Here is an 18,791-nt window from a genome sequence, read left to right on the forward strand (position 1 = left end):
AGAAAGGAAACACAAGAGAAGGAAAAGACTTACAATAATAAACCCCAAACAATTAAGAAAATGGTAATAGGAACATACATATAGATAATTACCTTAAATATAAATGGATTAAATGCTCCAACCAAAAGACATAGACTGGCTGAATGGATACAAAAACAAGACCCGTTTACATGCTGTCTACAAGAGACCCACTTCAGACCTAGGGACACATACAGACTGAAAGTGAGGGGATAGAAAAAGATATTCCATGCAATTGGAAATCAAAAGAAAGCTGGAGTAGCAAATCTCATATCAGACAAAACAGACTTTAAAACAAAGACTATTACAAGAGACAAAGAAGGACACTACACAATGATCAAGGGATCGATCCAAGAAGATGTAACAATTGTAAGTATTTATGCACCCAACATAGGAGCACCTCAATACATAAGGAAAATACTAAGAGCCAAAAAAGGGGAAATTGACAGTAACACAATCATAGCAGGGGACTTTAATACCCCACTTTCACCAATGCACAGATCATCCAAAATGAAAATAAACAAGGAAACACAAGCTTTAAATGATACATTAAACAAGATGGACTTAATTGATATTTATAGGACATTCCATCCAAAAACAACAGAATACACATTCTTCTCAAGTGCTCATGGAACATTCTCCAGGACAGATCATATCTTGGGTCACAAATCAAGCCTTGGTAAATTTAAGAAAATTGAAATCGTATCAAGTATCTTTTCCAACCACAACACTATGAGACTAGATATCAATTACAGGAAAAAGTCTGTAAGAAATACAAACATATGGAGGCTAAACAACACACTACTTAATAACCAAGAGATCACTGAGGAAATCAAAGAGGAAATCAAAAAATACCTAGAAACAAATGACAATGAAAACACAATGACCCAAAACCTATGGGTTGCAGCAAAAGCAGTTCTAAGAGGGAAGTTTATAGCAACACAATCCTACCTTAAGAAACAAGAAACATCTCAAATAAACAACCTAACCTTACACCTAAAGCAATTAGAGAAAGAAGAACAAAAAAACCCCAAAGTTAGCAGAAGTATAAAGATCAGATCAGAAATAAATGAAAAAGAAATGAAGGAAACGATAGCAAAGATCAATAAAACTAAAAGCTGGTTTTTTGAGAAGATAAACAAAATTGATAAACCATTAGCCAGACTTATCAAGAAAAAAAGGGAGAAGACTCAAATCAATAGAATTAGAAATGAAAAAGGAAAAGTAACAACTGACACTGCAGAGATACAAAGGATAATAAGAGATTACTACAAGCAACTATATGCCAATAAAATGGACAACTGGAAGAAATGGAAAAATTCTTAGAAATGCACAGCCTTCCGAGGCTGAGCCAGGAAGAATTAGAAAATATGAACAGACCAATCACAAGCACTGAAATTGAAAGTGTGATTAAAAATCTTTCAACAAACAAAAGCCCAGGACCAGATGGCTTCACAGGCAAATTCTATGAAACATTTAGAGAAGAGCTAACACCTATCTTTCTCAAACTCTTCCAAAATATAGCAGAGGGAGGAACACTCCCAAACTCATTCTACGAGGCCACCATCACTCTAATACCTAAACCAGACAAAGATGTCACAAAGAAAGAAAACTACAGGCCAAGATCACTGATGAACATAGATGCAAAAATTCTCAACAAAATACTAGCAAACAGACTCCAACAGCACATTAAAAGGATCATACACTATGATCAAGTGGGGTTTATCCCAGGAATGCAAGGATTCTTCAATATACGCAAATCAATCAACATGATACACCATATTAACAAACTGAAGGAGAAAAACCACATGATCATCTCAATAGATGCAGAGAAAGCTTTTGATAAAATTCAACACCCATTTATGATAAAAACCCTCCGTAAAGTAGGCAAAGAGGGAACTTTTCTCGACATAATAAAGGCCATATATAACAAACCCACAGCCAACATTGTCCTCAAAGGTGAAAAACTGAAACCATTTCTACTAAGATCAGGAACAAGACAAGGTTGCTAACTCTCACCTCTAGTATTCAACGTAGTTTTGGAAGTTTTAGCCACAGCAATCAGAGAAGAAAAAGAAATAAAAGGAATCCAAATTGGAAAAGAAGAAGTAAAGCTGTCACTGTTTGCAGATGATATGATACTATACATAGAGAATCCTGAATAGCCAAAGCAATCTTGAGAAAGAAAAACAGAGCTGGAGGAATCAGACTCCCTGACTTCAGACTATACTACAAAGCTACAGTAATCAAGACACTATGGTACTGGCACAGAAACAGAAATATACATCAATAGAACAGGATAGAAAGCCCAGGGACAAACCCACGCACATATGGTCACCTTATCTTTGATAAAGGAGGCAAGAATATACAGTGGAAAAAAGACAGCCTCTTCAATAAGTGGTGCTGGGAGAACTGGACAGATACATATAAAGGAATGAAATTAGAACACTCCCTAACACCATACACAAAAATAAACTGAAAATGGATTAAAGACCTAAATGTAAGGCCAGACACCATCAAACTCTTAGAGGAAAACATAGGCAGAACACTCTATGACATAAATCACAGCAAGATCCTTTTTGACCCACCTCCTACAGAAATGGAAATAAAAACATAAATAAACAAATGGGACCTAATGAAACTTAAAAGCTTTGCACAGCCAAGGAAACCAGAAACAAGACAAAAAGACAACCCTCAGAATGGGAGAAAATATTTGCAAATGAAGCAACTGACAAAGGATTAATCTCCAAAACATACAGAAGACCTAAATAGACATTTCTCCAAAGAAGACATACAGATTGCCAACAAACACATGAAAGAATGCTCAACATCATTAATCATTAGAGAGATGCAAATCAAAACTACAATGAGATATCACCTCACACTGGTCAGAATGGCCATCATCAAAAAATCTACAAACAATAAATCCTGGAGAGGGTGTGGAGAAAAGGGAACCCTCTTGCACTGTTAGTGGGAATGTAAATTGATACAGCCACTATGGAGAACAGTATGGAGGTTCCTTAAAAAACTAAAAATAGAACTACCATACGACCCAGCAATCCCACTGCTGCGCATATACCCTGAGAAAACCATAATTCAAAAAGAGTCATGTACCAAAATGTTCATTGCAGCTCTATTTACAATAGCCAGGACATGGAAGCAACAAATGAATGGATAAAGAAGATGTGGCACATATATACAATGGCATATTACTCAGCCATAAAAAGGAATGAAACTGAGTTATTTGTAGTGAGGTGGATGGACCTAGAGATGTCATACAGTGAAGTAAGTCGGAAAGAGAAAAACACATACCGTATGCTAACACTTATATATGGAATCTAAAAAAAAAAAAAAAGAAAAGAAAAAAAAATGGTCAGAAGAACCTAGGGGCAAGACGGGAATAAAGATGCAGACTTACTAGAGAATGGACTTGAGGATATGGGGAGGGGGTAGGGTAAGCTGGGACAAAGTGAGGGAGTGACATGGACATATATACACTACCAAACATAAAATAGCTAGCTAGTGGGAAGCAGCCGCATAGCACAGGGAGATCAGCTCGGTGCTTTGTGAACACCTAGAGGGGTGGGATAGGGAGGGTGGGAGGGAGGGAGGGAGGGAGATGCAAGAGGGAAGAGATATGGGGACATATGTATATGTATAACTAATTCACTTTGTTATAAAGCAGAAACTAACACACCATTGTAAAGCAATTATACTCTTATAAAGGTGTTTTTAAAAAATGCCTATTAAGTTAATTTCTAGAAAGTAAATTAGTACATTTCACCAAAATCCTTTTTGGTTTCAGTTAAACACTATCACAACTTTCCATCAATTCTCATGTGAACTGTCCAGACTTCCCAAATTACCTGGTCACATGTAAAATTCTTGGACAATTAATTAGATTCAGAATCTCAGATTCCTCTCACCTAAGGCATATCTCTAATCTCAGGTTTGATTCAGTAATGCACTCTCTTATTCTATCATCTCTGTATAGATAAATGTAACTCTCAGTTAATTATACAAAGAATAATTTCTAGATTCCATGTATTTTTAGAATAATCAATTGCTCCTATGTATTTAACACTTCTTTAAGGCACAACAGTAGAATTTAGGCCTCCAAGCAAACTTTGCAAAGTGCTACCCCTGGAATTTGTCAATTTAGAAATGTTTTTGTTCCTGAACCCTTAAACGCTTGAGGCTGAGTTCTGGCTTTGGTGCCAAAGCCTAAAATGACAAGGTCATTTGTAGGATTACAGCAAATTAACATAAACTCTCTAACGGCAGGGGCTAAATATATTCATGTTGAATACAGTTCAATATAGTCAAGCCCATCATTAATGGTTGAAGTGACGGAAGTTTGATCAGGGAAGTCATGGTAATCTTGTGGAATGATTAGTTCTGGAAGCCAGGGTCTCTAATGTTTACTTCTGACTTTGTCTCTTTGCCTCATAGGAGGAGGCAACTTAATCTGTCTAAATGTAATCATCTGTCAAATGAGCTTAATAATACTGCCCTGGCTTAGAAGGCATATTATAGAGTTATGACAAAAATGAAAGTGCTCTGCTCTTCACAACAGCCAAGACATGGAAATAACCTAACTGTCCATCGACAGACGAATGGATAAAGAAGATGTGGTATATGCATACAATGGAATACTACTCAGCCATAAAAAAGAACAAAATAATGCCATTTGTAGCAACATGGATGCAACTAGAGATTATCATACTAAGTGAAGCTAGTCAGAAAGAGAAAGACAAATACCATATGATATCACCTATATGTGGAATCTAATATATGACTCAAATGAACCTATCTATGAAACAGACAGAATCATGGACATAGAGAGAACAGACTGGTGGTTGTCAAGCGGGGAGGGAGTGTGGGGGAGGGATGGAGGGGGAGGTTGGGGTTAGCAGATGTAAGCTTTTATATACAGAATGGATAAACAACAAAGTCCTACTGTAGAGAACTATATTCAATACCCCATGATAAACCATAATGGAAAGGAATATTAAAAAAAAGAATGCATATATGTGTATAACTGAATCACTTTGCTATACAGCAGAAATTAACAACATTGTAAATCAACTACACTTCAATAAAAAAACTGAGAAAAAATAAAATGCTTGAGAACATTTAAAAAAAATGAAAGTGTCCTGCACATATAAGTATTCTTGGATGGAGTGACAACAGAATGTTTCTAACATGTGATTCAGAGAACGCAATGTTATGCTAGGTAACTAGCATATTAATTAATTAATAATTAATATAATTAATTATATTAATTAATACTAATAATATTATATATTAATTATATATTATATAAATTAATATTAATTATATAATATATAATAAATATTAAATATATAATAAATAATAAAAATATATATTATATATATAATATATATTATATATTATATATATAATATATATATAATATATATTATATATATTATATTATATATTATATATATTATATATATAATATATAATATATATTTTATATATATAAATATATTTTTTATATATATATAAAAAAATATATAAAATATATATATATAAAATATATATATATAATATATATATTTATATATAAAATATAATATAAATAATAAAATATATAATATATAATAAATATTAAATTAATATTAAATATATTAATAATTAATATAATTAATTAATAATTATTAATTAATTAATGTTATTAATATTTTACTACTACTATTAATAATATTATTAATAAAAAATAGACAAATCCAATTAATATTTTGCTACCTCAGGTTAATAAACACTAACTGAACATCTTAAGAAAATGGAGATTGTTTATATAAAAGTATTATGTCAGAAAGTATTATTTTGAGATATTTGCCATATAACCAGAAAACAAAATTACAATGGGTTATTATAATACTAACAACATATAATTAGTATTATAATGCTAAGAATATAGTATATACCATATTAAAATGCTCTAAGCTGACTTAATAATAGCACACATTAAAAATTTAAAACACTTTTGAAAAGAGTATGAGGATCTTATTGATTTCTGCAGGTACGTGCAGGCAGTGGCTGGTGGACTGGTTGAATCCTTTTTTGGATCCGACTTTTATTAATTTAAGTCTTTGCCTAGACTTAATGCCTACAGAACCAAAGCTTTCCAATTAGCTTATACCTGGAGAGTTATGCAGTTCTCAGGGTTTGAGCTTTAGCTTCACTATGTGTGGTTGTAGGTAAGTCAACCTTTTGGAACTTGTGTTTTTCTCATTTTTAAAATGGGATAAATAAATCCTGCTCTATCTTGTCTCAAACAGACAGTTGTTGTGACAATCAAATAAGATTATGAATGTGACATCTGTTGGGAACTATAAATTACTGTATGAATGTAACTTTGGGTAACACGTTGCCTTGACTAATTTCTGAGTAGGAAAACTATTGCTACTATTTTCTCTTGATGTCAAGGTGTTTTACTTTTGCTAACTCATCCACTTTTGTTTTCCCTGGTAATGTCCAGATACCCCTCAAAGTTACTGAAACTTCAACCCCCCAGAAGCTGTCCCACATAGACACCGTGATCGCCACCCACTGATTAGAGAAGCCTTCCCACTGTCAAGTACACTCAGTCTTACACAGCCACATAGGAGAACCCCAGAGATGGTGCTCTCCCGTCTTCCTCGCTCTTGCCCAGGCGCACGGGTGGCTCCTCGTTGATCACACTTCTCAACTCCTGGAGAAGCTGTTTCAAGTCCCTCGTTGGATCTTCCTTTGTATTAGGTTTCGTAGAGTGCTGAATTAAAACAATTTACAAGACAAGGACACTTTTTTTTCAGATTCAAATGCCATTTCCTACTATAAAATTAATTCAACTGGTAAACAGAAATTATGGAGGAGAAAGAAGAGGAAATAAAAAACCTGTAATCTTACTACTCAGGGATAATCAATAATATTCAATCAATAATCCACACAGTGCTATATCTAATCTATAAATGTGTGTATACCTATTTATACATATATATAAACACAGGATCAAACTATACACATCTATTTTTAAATCCTTTTTTATTTTTTAACTTTAACAATGCGGTATGTACATCTTACCATGCCATTAAATATTTACAACTACATCCAGGCAAAATAATTCCAATACTTCTGTTAAGGGCTGAACTAATTTTATAAAGCTACAGAACTTTACAAGTAAGGAACTCTCTAGCGATGAGTCAATCTACCCCCAACACTTTACTGATGAGGAAAGAGACATCCAGTATTTTCAAACTGTGTTAGTTGGAGAATAATATAAAAAAGATTTTCAAATAGATAGTATTCCTCAATGAATATTTATAATATAAGAAAAAGTACAGAGGTTCCCAATTGGCACAAAAAGAGAGGAAACCGAACATTAGTCAGAAGTTGCCCTGGTGAGCAGGTGGACTTAGTTGGAGGATGTTCATGGCTAGAGAGGCATCAAGCATCATCAAGCTATTTTAGCCAGAAGTGTCTGTCCCAAGGCAGAGTTACACCTGCCACACGGATTGGTTGCTGAAGGATGAACACTGCAAAATTTTTGTTCTTTGGGCATTACTTTTCTAGGGTCCATGTCAACCAAGTGTTGATGTTACTGGTATAACGCTCACATTCCCCTTCCTTTCCTACCACCACTGATAAACCACATAAAATATCCAGCTGAAGATGTCAAGAGTTCTAACTGAATGTGTGGTAATTATGATCTTTCCAGTTTACTGATGGTCACCTTAACCTAGAAATTACATGATGAGTTCAGAATTTCATAAATTAGACTCCATTAAATTATGAAATTCGATTTCATTAATTTAAAATATATGAAGATGTGAACCATTTTTTTTGTTTGTTTGTTTTTGTTTGTTTTTTGTTTTTGTTTTTTTGTGGTACATGGGCTTCTCACTATTGTGGCCTCTCCCGTTGCGGAGCACAGGCTCTGGACGCACAGGCTCAGCGGCCATGGCTCACGGGCCTAGCCGCTCCACGGCATGTGGGATCTTCCCGGACCAGGGCACGAACCCGTGTCCTCTGCATCGGCAGGCGGACTCTCAACCACTGCGCCACCAGGGAAGCCCTGAACCATTTTTAATAGACGTTATTTTTGAGAGCAGTTTTAGGTTCACAGCAAAAATGAGTATTAGGTACAGAGATTTCCCATATACCCGCTGATCGCACACATGCTGAACAAGTTTCTTAATCATAAATAAAAGCATTTGTCTCTAAGCAGATCCAATTTCACCAAACAAACACTGGCTTTGTTCCTGTCCTAGCCCTGGTGGACATCATATCTAATGTGGAATAAAACTTCAAAAACCAGGGCTTCCCTGGTGGCGCAGTGGTTGGGAGTCTGCCTGCCAATGCAGGGGACAAGGGTTCGTGCCCCGGTCCGGGAAGATCCCACGTGCCGCGGAGAGGCTGGGCCCGTGAGTCATGGCCACTGAGCCTGCACGTCTGGAGCCTGTGCTCCACAACGGGAGAGGCCACAACAGTGAGAGGCCCGCATACTGCAAAAAAAAAAAAAAAAAACAAACTTCAAAAACCTTATTCTATTGCAATATTCAGTCACTTTAGTTCTAACCTTGAGATATCAATATAACACCTGGACCTTCATATCTTCTGCCCACTAGAAAGTTTACTTAATAAGCTTTGTCATTAAAAATTTTAAGCCCTTGACATTTATTATAACTTATCAGTATAATAACATACAAACATGTAAATATGCTTCCTTCCCCACTCCCAGGATCATGACACTCATGTTCTTTGAGAGTAACTGGTGCTTTACAAAACATACAAGGTTGAAAAGTATTCAATTAACATTAACTTAACAATTAATCATAATCAGCCCTATGATATTCTCTTATTGTGATTTCATCCTAATACTCTTTAAAACTTTTAAAATTTGTGTTGTTCCTCCAATTAAAATGTAAGTTTCATAGAGGCAAGGACTGGTTCGACCATCTCCACCTTTATACACTGCATTTCAAATAACCCATACTTTGCTTGTATATAAAATCACAAAAATATAAAGTTGGAAGGGTCTTTAAGATCATTTAATTCTAGTCCAATCTCCAGTCAGAAGTGATGATGAATTTTCTCTACGGCATCCCAGCAATATACTTATCTGGCATTTACTTGATCACCAAAAACCAAGGAAGGCAGTTTAATTTTCATATAGCTTTAACCCTTTGCAAGAAAGGCTTAAACTGAATCTCCTCCATACAACTTCCATCCCTGGTCATAGTTTTATCTCCTAGTGTTATGAGGGAACAATTTAACATGATAACCTTTTAGAAATGGATACTTATTTTATCATGCCAACCTCCCCTCCCCCACCTACACTTTCTAACACACTCTCCAGGCTAGATCTTCTCAATTCATCTACTCTTTTAAGTAGCATGGTCTCATGATTTCTCACCACTCTCCCGTTGCGGAGCACAGGCTCCGGACGCGCAGGCTCAGCGGCCATGGCTCACGGGCCCAGCCGCTCCGCGGCATGTGGGATCTTCCCGGACCGGGGCACGAACCTGTGTCCCCTGCATTGGCAGGCAGACTCTCAACCACTGCGCCACCAGGGAAGTCCAGTTGTGCTTCTTTTTAACAGACTCTGGTTAATCAATGATTCTCTTAAATGCTCATGCCCAGAAATGAAATAGAGAAATCAAGGAGAATCTGACCAGAGCAGAAGGGAGGAGAACTGTCTCCTTCCTTGGTCTGGGTGCTATCCTTAAAACCTTTTTTGGCTGCAACATAATACTGCTGACTCAGACTGAGTAGGCAGTCAGCTGAGGCTCCCCAGGTCTTTTCCACACGTTATTGATAACACACATCTTCCATGTCCTGTAATTTGCATTTCTGTGTATTTAGTACCAAGTTCAAGACTATATCTGTCCCAGTCAAACTTTCTCTCATAGATGTGGCTCATCATTTCAACTGTCAAGATAAGTTGATAGAGGCACTTTTTATCAAATGTTTACCATGTACCAAGTACTCAATATATTATCTCATTTAAACTTTAATCTTCAAACCACCCAATAAGGTAGAAATCATCATTTCCATTTTAGAAATGAGAAAACTGAGGCACAGAGAGATTAAACAACTTGCTGAAAATCACACAAGGGGTAAATGGCACAACTGGGATAAAAAAACATCATCTGCTTGTCTTCAAAGTCCATGATCTGTCCAATGTGATACACTGACTAATTCTCACTGGATATATTCATCAGGAAACGTTATCAGTATGTAAGGGGCTGTCCAAATTTAGGATCATAAAATCACAAAATTGTAGAATATGGACAAGTATTAAATCATATAGCTGAACACCTGAGCTCACCATACTTACAGTCTGGTTATTACTAAAAGTAATTCACAAATCACATGAAGGCAACTACTCTACAAACTCAGAGGCATTAAACAAGAATTGATTTATCAGTCAAATGTACCCTGGGAATCTTTAAAACTACTAAAGAGATAGTAACACAAATGCCAGTACCACTTCCTAACCCATTCTGGAGGTGATAGGGAATAGAGAGGCAGTGTGGTACCAGTGGAAGACAGCACAGGCTTTTAAATCATGGCCACTACCATTCTCTGGCTATGTGATGTAGAACAAGTTACCTTTCACACTCCAACAGACTTTGCAGGATATCTGTTATGTGCCAGACACTCTTAGGAACTAACGTAAAATGACAAATATAACTGGTCCTTGCTTGCAGAGACCATACAGATTAATATGGGAGGCAAATGCATAAACAGATCATTTCATTATAACAAGGGAAATGCTTCTTTTAATCTCCATCTCCTAATCTGTAAAAATGAGGAAAATAACTCTTACTTTATAAGGATGGCATAAGGAATGAGAAGCATTTAATGTATACATTGGAAGTATTCAGTAAAGGCTGGTTTCCACTTCCTTCTCCCTTTAGCATAGAAACACATGAAGTATTTTATATGTTTCATATTTACTGATCTAGAATGACCAGAAAGGTAATAAGACTTAAAGTATTATAATGTGTTAGTACTAGGATAGAGCCACTAAGAAGATGTCATAAGGGTTAACTGTGCATTCTAGTTACTTATGCTCTCCCTTGATATAAGTAGAGACATTATCTTTCTTTTCTTTTTTCTTCGCGCCCTTCCTTTATAAACCAATATCCTATTGTTAGACAGTTGTATTATTTCCATTTTTGGCTATTATAAATAATACTTCAGTGAATATCTTCATGCATTTACCTTTGTGCCTATCTCTCATTATTTTATCAAGATCAATTTCTAGAGATGATATTACTGAATCAAAGGGAATTTTAGGACTTCTGATAACTATTATCTAGAAAAGTCATAACAGTCCAATCCAATATGCAAGGAGCTTAGAAGTCACCAATTCTTTCCTCACAACAAGAAAAAAGCTTAACAAACTGATAATCATCAACTCCCCTTAGATCCATCAGAGAACTGAGGACACAGGCCAAACTGCTACTCTCAAAACTGGAGGCAAATATACAGAATTATAACTTACTGGAGCAGAAGTCCAGGAGCAGAGATCCTCCAATGAAGCCAGTAAAGGGTAGAAAAACTTAAATTGATGAAGTGTTAGAGGCTCAGTGTGAACAAGCTTAAGAATTAAAAACTCCAAGTTAGGGCCACCACATTTTTGTAAGCTTTACCTCCAGGAGCCCCATCAGTTCTCAGAATGAAGACTGGAGAAAAATCCCCTTGTGTTTCCTGACAGGAGTAAGGGAAAAGTAACTATCTTGAAATATGCTCAGAGCCTTCTGTTCTTCTTAACAAATCCAGCCCTCAAGGGACACTTGATATCAAACCAGAGGTGAAACATCTTGGGTTTTACTAGAGCCTGATCAACCTGGGGGAAGGGAAATACCCAACTCAACTCCTCCTAGCCTTCCTGTCTTACCTAAAGATGATAGTGGTGGTGGGGTAACAAAACTGAGAACTTGGGAGAGTCCCACCCAAGGGGCATAGGCTCACTAAAAGACAGACCTAATAACAGGACTATACAGTGTTTCCCACACACACACCTTACCACGACATCAATAAGCCTTCTGTATAATAATGAGGCTACAACATAAATAACTGCATGTCAAAGGCCTTAAGAGAAAGTCTCTAGGGAAACCCAAAGACAAGAGGGGAAACAAAAACAAGGACACCTGAGAAAATTTTAGCCTCTGACACCTACAGCTACAGCAAGCAGTAAACACAGCCCAACTCCTAGCAAAAAAAACACAAAACCACACACTAAAGGTCTGTTTATCTCAGGTTTTTTTATCCAGTACATCATGTCCAGCTTTCAACAAAAAAGTACAAGGCATACTAAAAGACAAAAAAACACAGTTTGAAGAGACAGAGCAAGCATCAGAACCAGACTCAAATACGGCAGATATTTTAGAATTATCAGACTAGGAATTTAAAATAACTATGATTAATATACTAAAGGTTCTAATGGAAAAAGTGGATGACTTGTAAGAACAGATGGGTAATGTAAGCAGAAAGATTAAAATTCTGAGATAGAATCAGAAGGAAATGCTAGAAAGAAAAAACATTGTAAAGAAATGAAAAAGGCCTTTGTTGGACTTATCAGTAGGCTGGACATGCCTAATAAAAGAAACAATGAGCTTCAAGATATGTCAATGGAAACTACTAAGGCTGAAATACAAAGAGAAAAAAGCATGAAAAAGATAGAACAGAAAATAGAACTGTGGGACAACTATAAAGGTGTAAAATCCATAATGGGGATACCAGAAGGAGAAGAAAGAGAGAAAGAAACAGAAGAAATACTTGAAGTGATAATAGTTGAGAATTTTCCAAGATTACTGACAGATATCAAGCCACAGATCCAGGAAGCTAAGAGAACATGGCAAGCAGTATAAACACCAAAAAAAAAAAAAAAAAAAAAAACTATGCATAAGTATATTATATTTGAACTGCAGAAAATCAAAAAAAGAAAGATTTTAAAGAAGCCAGAAGAAAAAAACACCTTACCTATAGAATAGCAAGGATAAAAATTACATCAGACTTTTCTTCAAACCATGTATGCATGTGAAAAGAGAGTTGAGTGAAATATTTAAAGTATTGAGAGAAAAACACCTACCAACCTAGAATTATGAACCCTGCAAAATTATCCTTCAAAAGTGAAGGAGAAATAACAACTTTCTCAAACAAAAATTGAGGGAATTTTTTGCCAGTAGACTTGCTTTGCAAGAAATGTTAAAAGTCCTTTAGAGAGAAGGAAAATTATAAGGTCAGAAACCCAGAACTACATAAAGAAAGGAAGAGCATTAAAGGAGGAATAAGTGAAAGTAAAGAACAAAACTTTTTCTTAATTGCTCTAACAGAAGTTTGTTCAAACAATAATAGCAATAATGTATTCAATTAGGTATGTACATCATATATATTAATAAAGTATATAATATACATTATGATATGTATTACTAATATATGCTTATGTATAAGTGAAATGAATGACAACAATGATACAAGGGGCAGGAGAGAGGAATTAGTACTATTTTGTTGTTAGCAGGTACTTGTACTACCCATGACACAGTATAGTGTTATATGAAAGTGAACCTGGATTATCTGTAAATGTATATTGCAAACTCTAGGAAAACCACTAAAAAAAGCAGAAAAAAACCCATAATTGATGTGCAAAAGGAGAGAAAAATAAAATCTTACAAAATGCTCAATTTAAAAAAAAAAGCAGGAAAAGAGTGAAAGACAAAAATAGGAAAGAAAACAAAGGCAATGACAAAAAACAGTAACAAATATGATACATATTAATCCAGCTATATAAATAATCACTTTAAATGTTAATAGTCTAAATATACCAATTAAAAAACAGAGATTGTCAGCGTGCATCAAAAAAAATAAGACCCAAATATTGTCTACAATAAACCCACTTCAAATATAAAAGCACATATAGATTAAGAGTAAAGAGATGATGGACTTCCCTGGTGGTGCACTGGTTAAGAATCCGCCTGCCAATGCAGGGGACACGGGTTCGAGCCCTGGTCTGGGAAGATCCCACATGCCACGGAGAAACTAAGCCCGTGCACCACAACTACTGAACCTGTGCTCTAGAGCCCTCGAGCCATAAATACTGAGCCCGCGTGCCATAAATACTGAGCCCGCGTGCCACAGCTACTGAAGCCCATGTGCCAAGAGCCCATGCTGTGCAACAAGAGAAGCCACCGCAATGAGAAGCCCATGCGCCGCAACAAGGAGTAGCCCCCACTCACCGCAACTAGAGAAAGCCCGCATGCAGCAATGAAGACCCAATGCAGCCAAAAATAAAAAATAAAAAACAATAAAAAAAAAAGCAAAGAGATGAAGAAAGTTACACCATGCTAACACTAATTTTAAAAAATCGGGGGACTTCTCTGGCGGTCCAGTAATTGGGACTTCACCTTCCAGTGCAGGGGGTGTGGGTTCGATCCCTGGTCAGGGAGCTAAGATCTCACATGCCTTGTGGTCAAAAAACCAAAAAAACATAAAAAACAAGCAATATTGTAACAAATTCTTTAAAAGACTTTAAAAATGGTCCTCATTTAAAAAACAGTTGGAGTAGCATTAATTTCAGACAGAGCAGACTTTAGAGCAAGGAAAGCGATCAGGGATAAAGAAGGGCATTACATAATGATAAACAGGTCAATTTTCTTAGAAGGTATAACAATCCTTAATGTGTATGCACTTAACAGTGGAACATCAAAATATGTGAGGCAAAACCTGACAGAACTGCATGGAGAAATAGATGAATTCACAATTAGTTGGAGACTTTAATAACCTTCTTTCAAAAATGGAAACATTCAGCAGGCAGAAATTCAGTAAGGATACAGCTGAACCTAACAACACCATCAACCAACTGGATATAATTGATACCTAAAGACTAATTCATCTAAAAACAGCAGAATACATATTCTTCTCAAACTTACATGGAACATTCACCAAGATATGAATTTGGGGCCATAAAACAAACCTTAACAATTATTAAAGAATAAAAATCATACAATATCTACTCTAGGAACACAATAGAACTGAACTTGAAATCAGTAACAGAAGGACAGCTGGAAAATCTCCAAATAATTGAAGATTAAACAGCACAGTTCTCAATAACACATGTGTCAAAGAAGGTATATCAAGAAAAATTTTAAAATAGTTTGAATGAAATGAAAATGAAAATAAAACTTACCAAAATGTGTGTGATATAGCAAAAGTGGGGCTTAGAGGGAAATTTATAGCACTGAATGCACATATTAGAAAAAAAGAAAGATCTAAAACCAATAATCTAAGCTTCTTTGGGAATTTAGGGGAAAAAAGAGCAAATTAGATCCAAAGCAAGCAAAGAAAGTACAAATAAAATTTAAAGCTGAAATCAATGGAATTAAAAACAGGAAACCAATAGAGATAATCAATGACCCAAAAGCAGGTTCTTAAACCTGCTTTTTATTAAAGATCAATAAAATTAGTGAGTCTCTAGCCAGGCTAACTAAGAAAAAAAGAGAGGATACAAAAATTTCTATCAGAAAGAGGTGACATCACCACAGATCCCATGGACATTAAAAACATAATAAAGGAATATTATGAACAACTCTGTACCCACAAATTTGATAACCTAGATGAAATGGACCAATTCCCTGAAAGACATAATCTGTCAGAACTTACATAAGAAGAAATAGAGAATCTGAATAGGCCTATATCTATTAAAGAAATTAAATCAATAATTAATAACCTTTCAAAACAGAAAGCACCAGGCCTAAATGGGTTTACTGCTGAACTCTAACAAACATTTAAGGAAAAGATTATACCAACTCTCTACAATCTCTTCCAGAAAATAGATGTAGACAGAATATTTCCTAAGTCATTCTATGAGACCAGCATTACCCTGATACCAAAACCAAAAACACTAGAAGAAAAGAAAACTATAGACTAATATCTCTCATGAACATACGTATAAAAATATTCAACAAAATATTACTAAGTATAATACAACAATCTATTTTAAGAACTACACCCCCCAATCAAGTGGGAATTATCCCAGTTATATAAAGCTAGTTCAACATTCAAAAACCAATTAATATAATCTATCACCATCAACAGGCTAAAGAGGAAAAATCGCATGATTAAATTAATAGATGCAGAAAATGTATCTGACAAAATCCAACATCCACCCATGATAAAGTATCTCAGCAAAAGGCCATTTACAACCAACCCATAGCCGACATAATACTCAACAGTGAAAAGCTGAATGCCTTCCCACTAAATTCAGTAACAGGACAAGGATGTCCGCTCTTGCTGCTTCCATTTAACACAGTAGTGGAAGTCCTAGCCACAGCTATCAGACAAGAAAAAGAAATAAAAGGTGTCCAAATTGGAAGGGAAGTGGTAAAACATTTGCAGATGACGTGATACTCTATATAGAGAACCCTAAAGTCTTTACCCAAAAACTATTAGAACAAATGAATTCAGCAAGGTTGCAGGATACAAGATTAACATACAGAAATCTGTTCCATTCCTGTACACTAATAATGAAATATCAGAAGGAGAAAGTAAAACAAAATCCCACTTAAAATTGCATCCAAAAATATAAAATACCTAGGAATAAACTTAACCAAGGATGTGAAGGACCTGTACTCTGAAAACTATAAAACACTGATAAAGGAAACTAAAGATGATTCAAAGAAATGGAAATATATCTCATGCTCTTGGATTGTAAGAAATAATCTTATTAAAATGGCCATACTATCCAAAGCAATCTACAGATTTAACACAATCCCTATCAAAATACCCCATGACATTTTTCACAGAACTAGAACAAATAATCCTAAAATTTATATGGGACCACAAAATTGCCAAAGCAATCCTGAGAAAAAAGAACAAAGCTGGAGGTATAACCCTCCCAGACTTCAGACTATCCTATAAAGCTACAGTAATCAAAATAGTGTAGTACTGGCACAAAAACAAACACATAGATCAATGGAACAGAATGGAGAGCCCAGAAATAAATCCAGGCACCTTCAGTCAATTAATCTATGACAAAGGAGGCAAGAATATACAGTGGAGAAAAGACAGTTTCTTCAATAAGTGATGCTGGGAAAACTGGATAGTCACATGTAAAACAATGAGATTAGAACATTTCCTCACACCATATACAAAAATAAACTCAAAATGGTTTGAAGACCTAAACGTAAAACCTGAAACAATAAAACTCCCATAAGAGAACACAGGTGGAACATTCTTTGACATATTTTCTTGTATCAGTCTCCTAAGGCAAAAGAAATAAAAGCAAAAATAAACAAATGGGACCTAATTAAATTTAAAAGTTTTTGAACAGCAGAGGAAACTTTCCATCAACAAAATGAAAAGACTACTTACAGAGTGGGAGAACATATTTGCAAATTATATGACTGACAAGGGGTTAATATCCAAAATACACAAACAGAGCATATAACTCAATATCAAACAAACAATCCAATCAAAAAAATGAGCAGAAGTCTTGAATAGATATTTTTCCAAAGAAGACATACAGATGGCTAACAGGCAAATGGAAAGATGCTCAACATCACTAATTATTAGAGAAATACAAATCAAAGCCACAAAGAGGTATCACCACATACCTGTCAGAATGGCTATCATCAAAAAGTGTACAAATAGAGAATTCCCTGGTGGTCCAGGGTTAGCACTTGCTGCTTTCACTGCGGGCCCAGATTCAATCCCTGGTTAGGGAACTAAGATCCTGCAAGCCATGCAGTGCAGCCAAAAAAAAAAAAAAAAAAAAGTCACAAAAACAAATGTTGGCAAGGATGTGAAGAAAAGGGAACTCTCATACACTGTTGGTGGAAACATAAATTGGTGCAGCCACTATGGATAACAATATGAAGGTTCTTTAAAAAACCAAAAATTGAACTACTATATGATCCAGTAATTCCACTCCTGGGTAAATATCCAGAAAAAACAAAAACACTAATTTGAAAAGATACGGGCACCCCAATGCTCACAGCAAGTGATATTTACAATAGCCAAGACATGGAAGCAACCCAAGTGCCTATGAACAGACAACTGGATTAAGAAGATGTGACGCATATATATATACACACACACACATACACACACACACACAATGGATACTACTCAGCCATAAAAAGGAATTGTAATACTGCCAGCTGCAGCAATGTGGATGGACATAGAGAACATTATGTTTAGTGAAATAAGTCAGACAGAGAAATTGTTTAGGTTCCACATAAGATATCACTTATATGTGAAATCTAAAAATACAAATGAATATATATGCAGAACAGAAACAGACTCACAGATATAGAAAACAAACCTGTGGTTACCAAAGAGGAGAGGGATGGGGAAGGGACAAATCATGGGTATGAGATTAACTACTATATGTAAAATAGATAAGCAACAAGGATATACTGTATAGCAGAGGGAATTATACCCATTATCTTATAACAACCTATAATGGAATATAATCTTCAAAAATACTGAATCACTATGCTGTACATCTGAAAGTAACACAATATTGTAAATCAACTACATTTCAATTAAAAAATAATTATTTATAGTCTTGAAAGGGGAAAAACCTCTCAGTAAACTAGGAATAGTGGGAAACTTCCTCAATTTGATGAAGAACACCTACAAAAACCCTACAGCTAACAACACACTTAATGGGGAGAAGCTAGATACTATCTTGCTAACGTCAAAAACTAGGCAAGGGGCTTCCCTGGTGGCGCAGTGGTTGAGAGTCCGCC

At 35.5% G+C, this 18,791-nt stretch overlaps 1 protein-coding gene across 2 annotated transcripts in view; it reads right to left on the reverse strand.

The window, feature by feature from the left end:
• CCDC158 (coiled-coil domain containing 158) overlaps positions 1–18,791 on the reverse strand; it is a 98,189-nt gene that overhangs the window by 17,411 nt on the left and 61,987 nt on the right. For both annotated transcript variants that reach the window (XM_073805367.1, XM_073805366.1), the window contains one exon: positions 6,645–6,802. In XM_073805367.1, coding sequence (XP_073661468.1) covers positions 6,645–6,802 — 158 coding nt within the window. The remainder of the gene's footprint in view (positions 1–6,644; positions 6,803–18,791) is intronic.

This window comes from Tursiops truncatus, chromosome 5, assembly GCF_011762595.2.
Source record: "Tursiops truncatus isolate mTurTru1 chromosome 5, mTurTru1.mat.Y, whole genome shotgun sequence".
NCBI lineage: Eukaryota > Metazoa > Chordata > Mammalia > Artiodactyla > Delphinidae > Tursiops > Tursiops truncatus.